Source organism: Athene noctua, chromosome 2, assembly GCF_965140245.1.
Source record: "Athene noctua chromosome 2, bAthNoc1.hap1.1, whole genome shotgun sequence".
Classification (NCBI taxonomy): domain Eukaryota; kingdom Metazoa; phylum Chordata; class Aves; order Strigiformes; family Strigidae; genus Athene; species Athene noctua.
In genome coordinates this window covers 82,745,134-82,758,132 of record NC_134038.1, presented here as the reverse complement: position 1 = coordinate 82,758,132, position 12,999 = coordinate 82,745,134, and the positions used below count along the sequence as shown (strand labels likewise).

General features: G+C 42.9%; 1 protein-coding gene across 1 annotated transcript in view; it reads left to right on the top strand.

The window, feature by feature from the left end:
* MYO10 (myosin X) overlaps positions 1 to 12,999 on the top strand; it is a 173,095-nt gene that overhangs the window by 21,269 nt on the left and 138,827 nt on the right. Inside the window, exon 2 of the mRNA XM_074899540.1 lies at positions 11,966 to 12,064. Within this exon, the coding sequence (XP_074755641.1) occupies positions 11,966 to 12,064 (99 nt within the window). The remainder of the gene's footprint in view (positions 1 to 11,965; positions 12,065 to 12,999) is intronic.

Genomic DNA, 12,999 nt, shown 5'->3' with positions numbered 1-12,999 from the left:
CTGTGGGCTTCTTTACAAGTCTGCTAGGGAGTCTAACTGAGGGTAATCGTTTGACTCTCCCTTTCCTGCTTTCTGAAAACAGAGAATATCTATTTAGGCAGTGTATACCCTGACTACGCTTTTCTTTACGTGCTTGCTTCTGTTCTGTTGGTTGAAGCTTCCGTAACTCTCCAGCAAACGCTGCCCCTTTCTGTGGAGAGCTATAATACCTGCTACTTAGTTGGTTGTGAGTGCTTTAATATGCTGCCAGGATTTAATTAAAATAATGTTGTCTGCTTGTTTTTGTTTTTTAAGACGTGCATTTTGTTGCTGTATGTGAGACAGTGAGTGGCAGGAAGTTGGACACTGGCAAAAGACATTGGATACTATGTGCCATAAAAAGCCCAAACATCCCTCTGAATTACAAAATCTTTCCCTTCTTTGGGGGTATTGTCTGGGCTGCATGTCCTCCCTGCTCTGAGTGCTACCGGGACGTCTGCAGTGAGGCTGGCCCTGTGGGTACCATCTGAGGAGCTAGACTGAGCTCAGCTGATGCTTGCTGGGCACAGCAGCGTACTTCTGCATCCCCTGCACTCTCTGTATGCACGAGCTGTGCTTGCCAGGCTTTCTGCAACAGGTGTGTGGGAATAAGCCTGCACTCTGCCCTTTAATGATAAAATGTGCCATTACATTTTATTGAATTGGTTGTGTTTTCATTAGGTGATCTCCAGACAAGCAATTTGGATTTACTCAGTGATTATTGTGGTTTGCAGTGTACAAATTAGTGTGGGAAGTTGCTAGCGCTAGCCTTGTAACTTCGAACTCCAGTGGCAGGATCAGCTTTTTCTGTGTTCCCTGAAATGTGAAAGGTAAGGAGGGAGAGCACAGACAGGTGCCTTGCTGCCCACCATTTGTTGGGATGGCCATGTGTTGCTCTGACGAAGGATCATCCTGTCTTCCAAACCTGCTTGTAAAAGCCACGCACTACAGATCGGCTTTGGATGTAGAGGGCTGCGTTTCCCCAAGTCAGGTTGTTTATGTCCTGGATTTTTAGGAGTATTTTTTTATTTAATTAATTTTTAAGGATGCTTAGGTTTACTCCATCACCTCAAGTTGTTTCATAACCCATGTTTGACTTGTTCAGTGTGGTGCTGCAAGTCTGATAACATCTGCCCGAACTTCCCAAATCAGCCTCGGTGGTGCTGCTACCTGGTTGCTGCAGTCACTTGTGGGCCAGAAAACTGCATTTTCCTGGCTAGGTGTAGACACGACTTGTTCTTATTCTTCATTGAGCTTATCCGGGCTCTTGTTCCTGCCTTTGAGCTGTGGTGTGCTGTCTTGTGCCCACCCTGAGGGACCATGTGTGTGAGGGGCAGGCTGCTGGGTGCAGAACCGTCTCAGCTGTTGGAGCTGGTGTGGCAAAGAGGTGCTTGTCCTGGATTTGGGATGTTGCCCCTGATTTTTAACAGGGCATATGAACAGGATCAAGTGGGTGCTGTTGGTGAAAGCTGCTGGGCAAATCACTGTGGCTCATGGGAATGGAGGACCTGAACTCCATCTGTGAAGCTTAGCACAGCCAAAACCTCTCAACTGCTTGTGGTCAAAGCATAACTGGGATTTGTTCCTCAGTGTGGGGCCAGACTGACTGGATGGGCCTTCAGAAAGGCAAGGCTGAAACGGCTGTTGGAAATGCTACTGAACAGGACCAACAGCACATCCTAATTTACCAACTGTCCAGTTCGCTTCCCCCTGGTTTCTGTATTCCACTAGGTATTAACCATAATAAGTCTTTATTCTACAGATGTTTACCCATATGCAGGGTCCTGTTGACATATGTAGGACAGATGTAGGTAGCTGGGCAAAGTTAAAACAGGGTTATGGTGTTTGTAGGGCAAGCCCCATGAAATTTGTCAAATTAGATTTATTAAATAAACAACAAAAAACCCTAAAGAACCTTGAAGCATGAACTAGAAAGGTAAAGAAATATTTCAGGGCAATTACTTACTCTAAATACTTGTGTTCCTGTGGTGAAATAAAGGTATGCAGTGATCATATTGTGAAAGCGAAGCCACAAAGAGAAATGAAGTCTATTGAATCATTTATTGTAAATTCAATGTGAGGGGATCAGTACAATTTAGGAAAAGAAGTTATGACCTGCTATATGAAATTGTCCCATTTTCAATAATCGTTGTTTCTATTGGTGAAATAAATGAATGAAAGAACTGTGGGTAACTGGTCCATTATTCTCTTCTCCCTCCTTTTCACACTTACTTTCTTGGCCTTGGAATACAGTCTTGCTGGTTCTTACAGCACCAAAGTGTGAACTGTGTCTCTCCAAAATCCTGAGTTTTAATTTCAAGAAAATACAGAGCTTGGAAGAAGGGGGGGAGGGGAGGAAAAAAACCCCCAAACCACCAACAACAAACACTTAAAAAGAATGTGGGCTTGCTGGGTTGGTTTGTTTTTGTCTTAAGGCTCTGATCTTATAGCTGTTTTCTGCAACAATTAAGGCTGAAAATATTTTCCCTTCTTGCCCATCCCTACTCTAACCCAGGAAAATGATTCATGTGTAAACTGGTATTTTGGAGTTGCAGGGAGACATAAACAAAAAAAATCTCTAATATTGTCAGATCTGTAAAAGGATCATGAAAATTGACAGTATGGAAGAGCTAAAGTGGAACCTTTTGTGCTTTGATGCCAGTAACTTGCAAAGTTAAAGCTGTAGTAGTATTTTTGGGAGTGACTTTTAAGTTTGCTTATTACCTTGCACAGTCTGTTGCTTAATATGGATTATCTTTTTCACGCAAGACTCCCTCTTGACTAATCAGACGGCTGCCAAAGAGCAGCCAATGGTAGAAAATGTATCTTGATCAGAAATTTCATCTGCTTTTCAAATTCAAAGCAGGCTGAACCAGTAAAATGTCCCTCTAAACAAGGTATATCTGTGCTTGTGTAGCACAACTAGTATCTGTGGATAAACTAGTACTATATAGTTGTTCCCTATTAGATTTTCTTCTAAAAAGTCAGTGTCCACGTACATGTAGAACAGTACAAAGAACTGAACAGCTCCCTGACTGATGAGCCTGTTAGATCTGTATCTCATGAAAATAAGTGGTAAATGCCTCTCTTCAAGACCCATGTGTCGAATGCTTTTGTTTTGGTTTGGTTTTTTTTTTTTTTTTTTTCACTTAATCAGCTTTAAAGTACTCAAAGACCTTCCTCCTAAAACATTTTGAAATGAGACTTGCTTTGCAAGCATGAGTTTCCATTTTGCACACAAGATTCTCCACAAGCTTTGTGGGCAATGAATGAGAAACATTTTTCAAGTTCAGTCTCAAACTAAACCTTGTTTCAGAGTGGTTGGTGTCACCCATACCACATGGCTGCTGCTCGTGGGTCAGTGCCCATGGCCTTTGCTTTGTGTTCTGCTCAGGCAGGAGAGACAAGAGGAAGGTGAAAGAAAATGCTAGGGTTTTACACCACTTGTGAAAAATGGTTTTGAGACCATTGGCAACCTGTGGCAGATGACAAATTCAGTACCTGGGAGATTTTAAGGGCAAAGTTGTGTGGATGAGCCCCAAGAAGGAGGGGAGTGAAGAAGATATTTCTACCATTGCTTTGCCTCATTGGTCTTTGAGACACCAGTCCCAAGAGGGTACACTCCCAGCTGAAGGAGTGAATGAGAAGAGGGTGCTAGCATGTCTTCACATGTGGATTTAGAAATCCTTCTCCACCTTGATGTGAGTTTAAAAGCTTGTCATGTAGCATAATCAAAACGTTACCAAGCTGGTAGCTTTTGGACTGGGGACTGCCAAGCACAACAGAGCATGGTGGATGAGCTACAAGCATTTTGGCAGGCTGTCCTCTTGTCAGGTCAGTGACAGAGCTGCATGGCAGTGTAACAACTTACTAGATGATATGGGAGAGATTATGTTAGCAGAAGCTAGTAGTGATTTAAATTGGCTTGTTTGGGCAGTCGTGCTGGGATAACTACTCCTGCTATATTGCTGTAGGCTGTGGAGAATGTTTTTTAGAGGAAAGTCTGTCTTCCCCTGCAGCTTCCCACTGTCCTTCCTTGGTTCTGTCTTCAAATACCTGTTAAGGTTAAAAGATCTCAACTCCTGTGAAAATCTGGGGTGTGTGCATGTATACAGATTGTTTAAATTCAGTTGGTTTTTAAGGAAACAAAGTTTTGTGGTTTTGTTTGGGTTTTTCGTTTTGTTTACACTTGTAGTCATGACTGTAATTAGTAAAAAAATGTGTTTTTTTGAAAAATACGAGTGCTTGGCAAAACTGCGCTGTAATCAAAGACAGAACTGCAACTCCTATTGGAATCTGTGAAGGCAGAGTTAGGGCTTGTTTGGTTCGTAGTCAAAGGTTGAAGGTTTTTGTAAGGCTATTGTATAATATATTCCTTTTTAGGAATTCAAATAAGAGGAGAGAATTACCTGGATGTACCATGAGGTCTGTTATTTGCCTGACCACTGCCACCCCCTACCCCCATATAGAAACTGATGGAGAGGTGTACAGTGACCCTAAGCTCTTTTTCTCTGTGTTCCTTACATCTCCCCGCTGTCATGAGAAACTACCCCCTCTTCCTTCTCCCCACCCACGTGTTGTCTTTTTTAATTACTTATCTTCCTTACTGAGTTTTAACAGATTAAAATTCCCCGCAAGCCAAGGTGCTGAGGGAGAGTAGTAGAGGGGGTGTCCCTTGCCGGGTGAGTCTGTGATACCTGATGGTGATGAGGTACAGATGGTTCTGAAATTCCAGATCTATTAGATAGAGAAAAGTTGCTGTATGTGTTCCATGCTTTCCTGATACCTCCTTTTTGCAGTTGGTTTCCAAGTAGTATTTGGAGCACTGATTTTTAATTTCAGAATTCATCAGAAATGCCATCGACTTCACTGCACAGAAACTGTTTTTTCTTTACCTAAATTTGCAGGCATGAGAGAGACCTGTTGTCCACTAGCAGCTTGTGTAGCTTGATGGCAACTGATAGTTGACAGTGGGCTTTCCAAATTCCTGTATTGTTGTGGTTTTGCAGCCATGATGCCATGGTACAGGCTGGGCAGACTTGAAAGTGAAAAAAGTGTTTTGCAAAACTTGTTAAAATGTAAAGGCAATGCTTGAATCTCTCATGAAAGTCATAATTCAAACTGTAGCAACACCAGTAACTCTCCGGAAAAGACTTGATAGCATTTTGTTGCTGGATTTGCTTTTGAGGATGTGATAAAGCTGTTGTTTCCTAGAGGTGTGGAAACCTTGTCATCCTCATGAGCTGGCAACCACATCTTCAGAGCTCTAGCGGAGAAGTGCAATTGCTTTTTGGCTTTTGAGCGAGGTCTGTTATGTGTATCTTCACACACAGCAGCAGAAGATGGGGAGGAGCTTGCTCATCCAGGTCCACATAGAGGTGTGTATATCTCTGTGCTGTTTGTGTTGGGTATAACTGGAAGAGAAAATGTTTTGGGTTGAGGTTTTTTTTCCATTTAAAAAAAACCCTGCCATGTTATATGAAGCAGCAGCCTTGTAAGAAGTGCTATTGCTTTCAAAGGGCTGGGGGAAGGTACAAATTTATTTCATTTCTCTCAAGTCAGTAATTGTAATATATGTTTTAATTCAGTTTCTTGTTTTTAAAGTGGTATGGCATTGTTGGTGCTGTGCTATCTCCAATTACTGAAACAGAAGGAGATGGAGCCTGTTCAAGGTTAATCAGCAGCTGTTGCACAGACCTCAGGAGTAGGAGAGCTGGTGCTTTGATCTGGTGTGGGGGATGGACAGACAACAGAAACATCTCATTTTCAAGGAGATTTTGTTCTGCAGGAAACTAACCCCCCTAAACTGACCTTACATCTCAAGGAAATATCTTCATGGCTTTGTTCTGCTTTAAAACAGCAAAGCAAAGCGGTATTCTTTAGGAGGAAAAATTAAATTTGTTGAGAAAGGTGTTGGTACTCCTGTGCTCTCTGAGGAAATTGTGATGAATGCCTTAAGTGTTTTGAAAAATGAATTTTACCCTCTTCAGCTGGATTAAGTATGTGCCTAGATTTAAGTGCGTAGTCAGTTCATGAAGTTGGGTTTAAGGTACTGAAATTCAGATTACATGCTCAAATACCTTTTAAAGCTGTGCCTTCTCTCACTGTCTATAGAGACATGGGGCATCACTAGTCCTTCTTCATGCATCCCTGCCCACCCCACCATCCCCAGATGAAAACTGCCAGTTTCCAACTATTGTCAGAGGGGAGGCAGGCTGCCTGGAGAGAAACAGAGCCCATTGGGGGCACTATCTTGGAGTGATTTCTGGAGTATTAATTTATTTCCCTTTTGTATGTTATGTGGCGGTGGTGTACACAGACTTTGTAGTAGTTTTCATATTCAGCCGCTGTTGATACCTGGCTGTTGTAGAAGCCTTTTGTCAACGCATGCAGGAAAGCTGCACTGAGGAAACTGGGCACTGCAAAGGAGAGGATCTGGAGAAATACTCTGATTTACAGAGTAATACATCACATAAATGGCCATTACTACTTGTTTGTTTCCCTGGACTTAGATAGGGAAGAACAGGTCTGGTCTTCTGCTTGGGTTGAAGCTAGTGAAGGATATCCATCTTCCAGTGAACTTGAGTTTGCCGCTGAGTAGTCTGGTAGGCACTTGGCATATTAAGGTTTTTGGGTGCCTAAACTGAAGTGTTTTCAGTAGTCCTGAGCTGACAATGAAAGCTGAGTTTTCAGAAGCAAATCTCTTCATTAATATGAAATCAGCAAAGTTGTGGTTTTTTCTGGATTACTTCTTTCTTGCTGTGGCCCTCCTTGTTTGTCATCAGTATGAGAATTAGTAAAGAGGAGGAACGAAGGTAAATGTGGTTTTGGTTATCTTTTGCATTAAAAAGCTACGTTCAGCTTGACCTAGTAACATCTCTTCTGTCTCTCAAACTTTGTATTTGGAGCAAGCTACTGAGGTGCATAAACAAAAGGTTCTCTAAATACATACTGACTATTGTTCCTTTTGCTTTGGCAAGCCCTAATAGCAAAATGCTTTTTGAATGCAGATGCAGTCTAACCCTTAATTTAAAGCAGTTTTAACTGCTTTGAATCAACTGCATTGATGAGTCAACTGGATTTTACATTTTAACATGTGAATGGGTAGCTTATTATACCATTATTATTGTTATTATATCTGTTTTCGTATGTATAGATACAATATATATAAAGGCAATTAATAAGCAGACAGTTATTTTATTCAGCATACAACCTGTATGCATGCAAAGTCTAGCTTCTTCATAGAGTTTTGTGTGAAATGCTCCACCATTTTACTTAGTTGAAGTAAAGTTCTTAGTTAATTTTGTAATTTCCAGCATATATGTCCAATAGAAAGTAAAAAAGAATGGACTTTTATCATCTCTAAGAACAGAATACAAAGGAAGGTAAGTGGTAGTGTTTGCATTTTCAGCAGCAAAATCTGCAAGGTAGAAGGACTAGGGACTTCTCCAGGTCGTCTTACAGCTGTGAGATTTGCAAACCTATTTCCTTTCCCTTTTGCAGTTGGGAATTAATTTGCTATGGAAATGATGGCATATGGCCCTTTTGCAAATGCTATTCCAAGTATTTTTACAATCTCGCTTCATGGAAATAAACACCATTGGGTTTTAGGAAGTGCTCTGTGCCTTTGTTTGCCCCCATACCACGAAAGGGTGGCTGGTCAGGGAGCTCTGGAGTAACCCAAGTTACCAGGCTTCTTTCCCCAGAACAGGTTCAGATCAATAAAATGTGCTGCCATGTACCTTGTGTGGAGTCTTTCCTCAGGCAGGTCCTATATGACCAATCTTCTCCATAAATTAACGAGTGAAGATTTTGTTCTCAAAACTGTCACTCGTGCATAGCTAATGCATCGCAGAGGGATTGCAGTCCAGTTGCAGATTTAGCTGGTCACAGGAGGTGGCTGTAACTCACATAGCTTGGGAGGTGTCTTTTGCCAAGACTTTTTTGTGTTTTCCCTTCCACAGACGGGAAGGCCTTGCAGTGCACCCAGCCCATGGACAGATACCTTATTGTTGAGCTACCTTGCCAGGGAACACGTCGTATTTGCATTTCAGATGCCTCAGGCTTTGTGAACTGCATTGTTCCAGCTTCCCCTGAATAGCAGCTATTGACCCCTAACAATGTACACTTGTTTAAATCAAACCCTTTCGTGCTTTAAAAAGCTTATTTTAGGAGTAACCCAACCAAGTGAACATTTCTGTGCAGGCTCCTTTTTTCTCCTGTTCGTAACCAGAAAAAAATTATGGAATTAATGATTTATTTTCAAGATGGAAAACATTTTCCTCCTTGTGAGAGGCTATTTTGAATGCTGAGGTTTTGGCAAATTTTGTTGCGGCTTGATGTTTATAAGCATTTCATTGCCCTTGAAAGCATAAACTTCATGTTACTCAAGCTAGGAGATTTTGGCAAATAATAAACCAGTGGAACAACAGGGGTTTGGTTGTTCTGAAGCACTTGAACTTGACTGCATTTTGACAAATAGGGTTTTTTTGCTGTTTGTATGTGCACTTAGATGGATTGAATTCATCTAGGAGGGGGAGATAGAGATTGACTAGTACAGAATCTTCATGTCCAGCAGAGGCTGGCAAAAGCATTTTTCTGGGTCTTGGGAAGTCTAGAGCCAAATTACCATTGCTGCTTGGGGTGACTGCGGTACATGCCTCCACCGTTGAGCCATCAGGTGTCCAGAGCTTGGTGGTGTCAGTAGCCACTGTTATTAAATCTATTACAATTTATGAACAAAAAATATAGTTATTTAGTGTGGGGAGGAAGCTTCTCTGTGCCTTGCTCCTGTGGGGTTCTTAGGTTGAGCCAGAAAAGCCCAGTGAAGTAAAAATTTTCTATGAGCTGAACAGCCTTATAGTTCTTCAATTTTAGGCCAGAACGATCCCACTAATAAAAGCAAAATATTCAGACATGAAACAGCAATTGTCAGATTAAATGGGGTTGTTTCATGGGCTGACAATTCTTCTGGTGTCCTATGTTAAGTCAGGAGTATTGCATCTCGTGAAGTTTTTATAGGTAGTTCTGCTGAATGTTGCCAGCAGGTCAAGGGAGGTGATCTTTCCTCTCTGCTCAGCACTGGTGAGGCCACACCTGAAGTGCTGTGTTCAGTTCTGGGCTCCCCAGTACAGGAGGGACCTGGACATACTGGGTAGTGTCCAGCAAAGGATCACAAAGATGATGAAGGGATTGGAGCATCTCTCCTGTGAGGAAAGGCTGAGAGCTGGGACTGTTCAGGCTGGGAAATGCTCAGGGGGGATCCCATCAATGTATATACCTGAAGGGAAGGTACGAAGAGGAGGAAGCTAGACTCTTCTCAGTGGTTCCCACTGGCAGGACCGGAGACAGTGGGCACAAACTGAGCCCAGGAGGTTCCCACTGAACATCAGGAAACACGTTTTTACTGTGAGGATGACCGAGTACTGGCACAGGCTGTCCAGAGAGGTTGTGGGGTCTCATCCTTGGGGATACTCAGCAACCATCTGGACATGATTCTGGGCAACAGGTCTAGGTGACGCTGCTTGCGTAGGACAATTGGACTAGATGCCCTCCAGAGGTCCCTTGCAACCTCAGCCTTTTGTGATGGACCGGTGTGAAGTGAGGTGACTGAGGACATACAGGAATCTGAGGCAAAAGACTCAGCTCACCTTGCTCTGAGTGTATTGCATGGTATAGCGTGGGCATGTGATCTCTCTTACACAGTGATGTGCACTCATGCCTTAGGGGTTGTAGACCCATGGACTGTGGACTAAGCGGGGCTGCGGCCAAGCACTTTATTGCACCCTCCCAAAAAGGGCTGATGGGCAGCTGCAAGCCTCAGGTTTTCCCTCTTGGGTGCTCTTGGGAACAGTGGGCTGACAGCAGCAACTGCATTAATGTGAGAGCGCCCTTTGTCTCCCACCCTGACAGTTATGGTAGATACTCCTTAATACCGAGTATGGCTCCTTCAAAGTTTTCACCGCTCCTGCACCTGTACTTAAATGACATAGGATATTCTGTTTGCTGCAGTGGGGAGGTACCAGAGGAAGTCTGAGCAGAATGCCCTCACATCTGCCTTCCTCCCTCTGGAAAGTGCAGAGTGAGAAGTACCTTCGGACTGGTCAGCATGAGGGTGTTTGTGCCACTCGAAGATTAAAAACAGAGCAGCGCCCTGGGTTTTCTGACAGTGGGAGTCCAGTGCAGACCCAGGGGAGAGCAGGTGTAAGTCTGCTGCTGTCACTGGGTTATGAATTAAGTGTTCTCATCCTCTCTATTGCTTTTACTACTTCTGGGGAGTCCTCTTCCCGCTGTTTCTCAGTCCTCTGCTCCCCCCCCTGCCCACCTCGGGTGCTAGCGCTCTCCCTTCTGCTCCTCTCTGCCCTCATCCTGTAATTTTGATCTGACATACCCTGTGTTTGAACTGCCTCAGACTTGCTGTAAACCTGGAAACCATCTGGCTCAAGGTTTTGGAGGTAAAAGGGCAAACAGCTTCACAGGCATTTGCAACATTTAAAATGAAAAGCAGTTTGTCAAAAGATGGAGGGGAAGAAAATGAGGGATGCTCTTACAAGGTCCTCTGTGCAGCTGAGCTCTTACCATTCAGAGAAACCAAGCAGCACAAGTTTTTACATTCTCCATTAACATTATTTTGTGTCTCAGAGCTGCTATTCTCCCATTACATTATCTAAGGCATGTGCAACTTGTGACATGGCTGAAGTCTGTGGTAGACTCACAGGTCTCTTGTCTTAAATATGTAACAGGAATAAAAATCTGTAATTGGAATGATTGTTAATCAGGACCCTGCACCCCACCAACTTTAACAAGGCTGCAAGTCTAGTTTCTATGTGTAGAAATTCAGGCAAGGACAACCTTTGGATGCTAGCATGTAAAATTAATTATTTGAATTGTTTTTTTCAGTGATCGTATCCCCAAATTCACAACCCTATGCTTATCAGGGTATATCCCAGTCTTTTTTACCACCCCTTTACTTTTTCTTTACTTTTGACTGTCTTGGTAAAAAGAATCTCTGTTCTATAAATGCCGCTAAAACATTGTCTTTCTGATATGGAGCCTGTTGTCTATTTGTAGAGAATGGGATTATAGTTTGCGTTGGAGGACAGACCATGGGGGGGTGGTGCTGCTGCTGTTCAGTGTTTTTGTACCACCTGAAGCCTTCTCCTATGCTGGAGCAACTCAAGTAGGTACTGTTAATGGGTTGGCTTTTGCTGCAGCTGCATCATCAACTGCGGTTCCTCCCTTGTTCTTCTGTGCTGGATATGTTTCTTTTCTTCATGCCGGATGTACCAGCCAGCTGAAAATTAAAATAGTCTGTGCCTACCCTGTCTTACTAGACGGACTTAAATGCCTCAATGATAGTGTCTCCATTGCCTCCTCACTGCTAAAAAGAAAATGTAGTTTCTTTGTAACCTTCTTTGATAGTAGGTTTGGGGTTTTTTTTAAATCCTCTGTGTTGTCGTGCAGCCAAGAGAAGAGGACCGGATAAAGGGCAGAGGGGTTTAGAAAAAAAGTGAAAGATGATAGGGGGAGAAGTGCTTTGAGTGCCTAACAGAGGTTGAAAGTAAACAGGTAGGGAGCCAGCTGGCTTTGAGGAGGATCTTTTAAACTGTGTGTAAATTCAGGCACCACTTTGTAATTTTACATGTGCTAACATGAGGCACATGACTCAGAGAATTGGCTCCAGCTGCTCTTGCTGTCGTTTAGGAACTTCTACTTAAAAATGAAAAAAGGCACTTCAGTGTAGTTCTTCTGTGTTTACTGTTCCGGCAGAAACCAACAAATACTTGCTGAGAGATTATTTTGTTTCTTTCACTTGTTTATTTGGCTTTTGCTCTTGTTTTCTTTCCTCTTACTTGATAAGTAAGATTTTTCCAGAGGAAAATACCGAGAGAAAGTCTTTTTTCAGTTTTCAGTTATGCCATCTCTAACTCTATTTTGTTTATTGTAGGGGTCTCGGGTCTGGCTGCGAGAAAATAATCAGCATTATCCCAGTACTGTTCATTCCTGTGCAGAAGGAGTCATCGTATTCAGGACAGACTATGGTCAGGTATGGATTATCACTCCTCTATGTTTTCTCTTTTTTGCCAGTCTGGAAAAGAAGCTGTTCTCCTTGTGAGAAGGGCATAAGGGAAACTAAAAATCTAAGGTTTGTGAATAAAATATTCATTTTGGGCAACCTGAATGTGCAACTTTAGTTTTAATAGCTCTTCCCATTGCCTGTTTGGTCAGTTGCTATGATGATGCCTGACAAAGCTGAAGCAATGTTGCTGAGTGTGAGGCCCTTGTTCCACATAGGTCGGTGGTTCTGTAGTTTACTGGAGGTAGGTGGCCTCTCCATGGTTGTATTCCCTTACAATAACAGAATGGTAGGGCTGGCATGTGGTGCTGAGGCATTGTGGTGGTGGAGTGTCACCAATTCAGTGGGAGGCAGCACACCTCTCAGAGCAAAACTGGGGCAGCTCCACCAGCTCCTGTCACAAGAGAACTGTGAAGGAAGGGGACCATTACTCCCCTCTCATTGCCTTTTTGATTTGGGTTTTGTTGTGGCTTTTTTTTTTCTTCTTCTTTCTTAAATTTTAACAGCTTCCTGACTGTCAAGCACTCCTGGCTGCTGCTTGCCTGCAGGGATGGAGATGGTGTCTGCTTGGGTTACCTTGGCCATCTCAGGCAGTGCATGCTTTGCGTGTCTGGCTGCTGCTGGTGAAGGAAGCTGGTGTGGAGCTTATTTCCCCCTCTTTTTTTTTTTTTTTTAATTTTTCTCTTTAATGCCCAGAAGTCAGAGCCAACCATGCCTGTTGCTGACATCTTGGAAGTACTCTGCTTTATTATGCACTTTTTATTTAGCCATTTATTCCTTCATTAGGTCACGATTTATTCAGATCTATCTTCCTGCAGCTTCCCTCAAGAAATTTCAGTTTTATGTTCAGTCAGATATAAAAAGTTTTGCTGAGAACAGTTATCAACCTCCAGAATACACTCCCT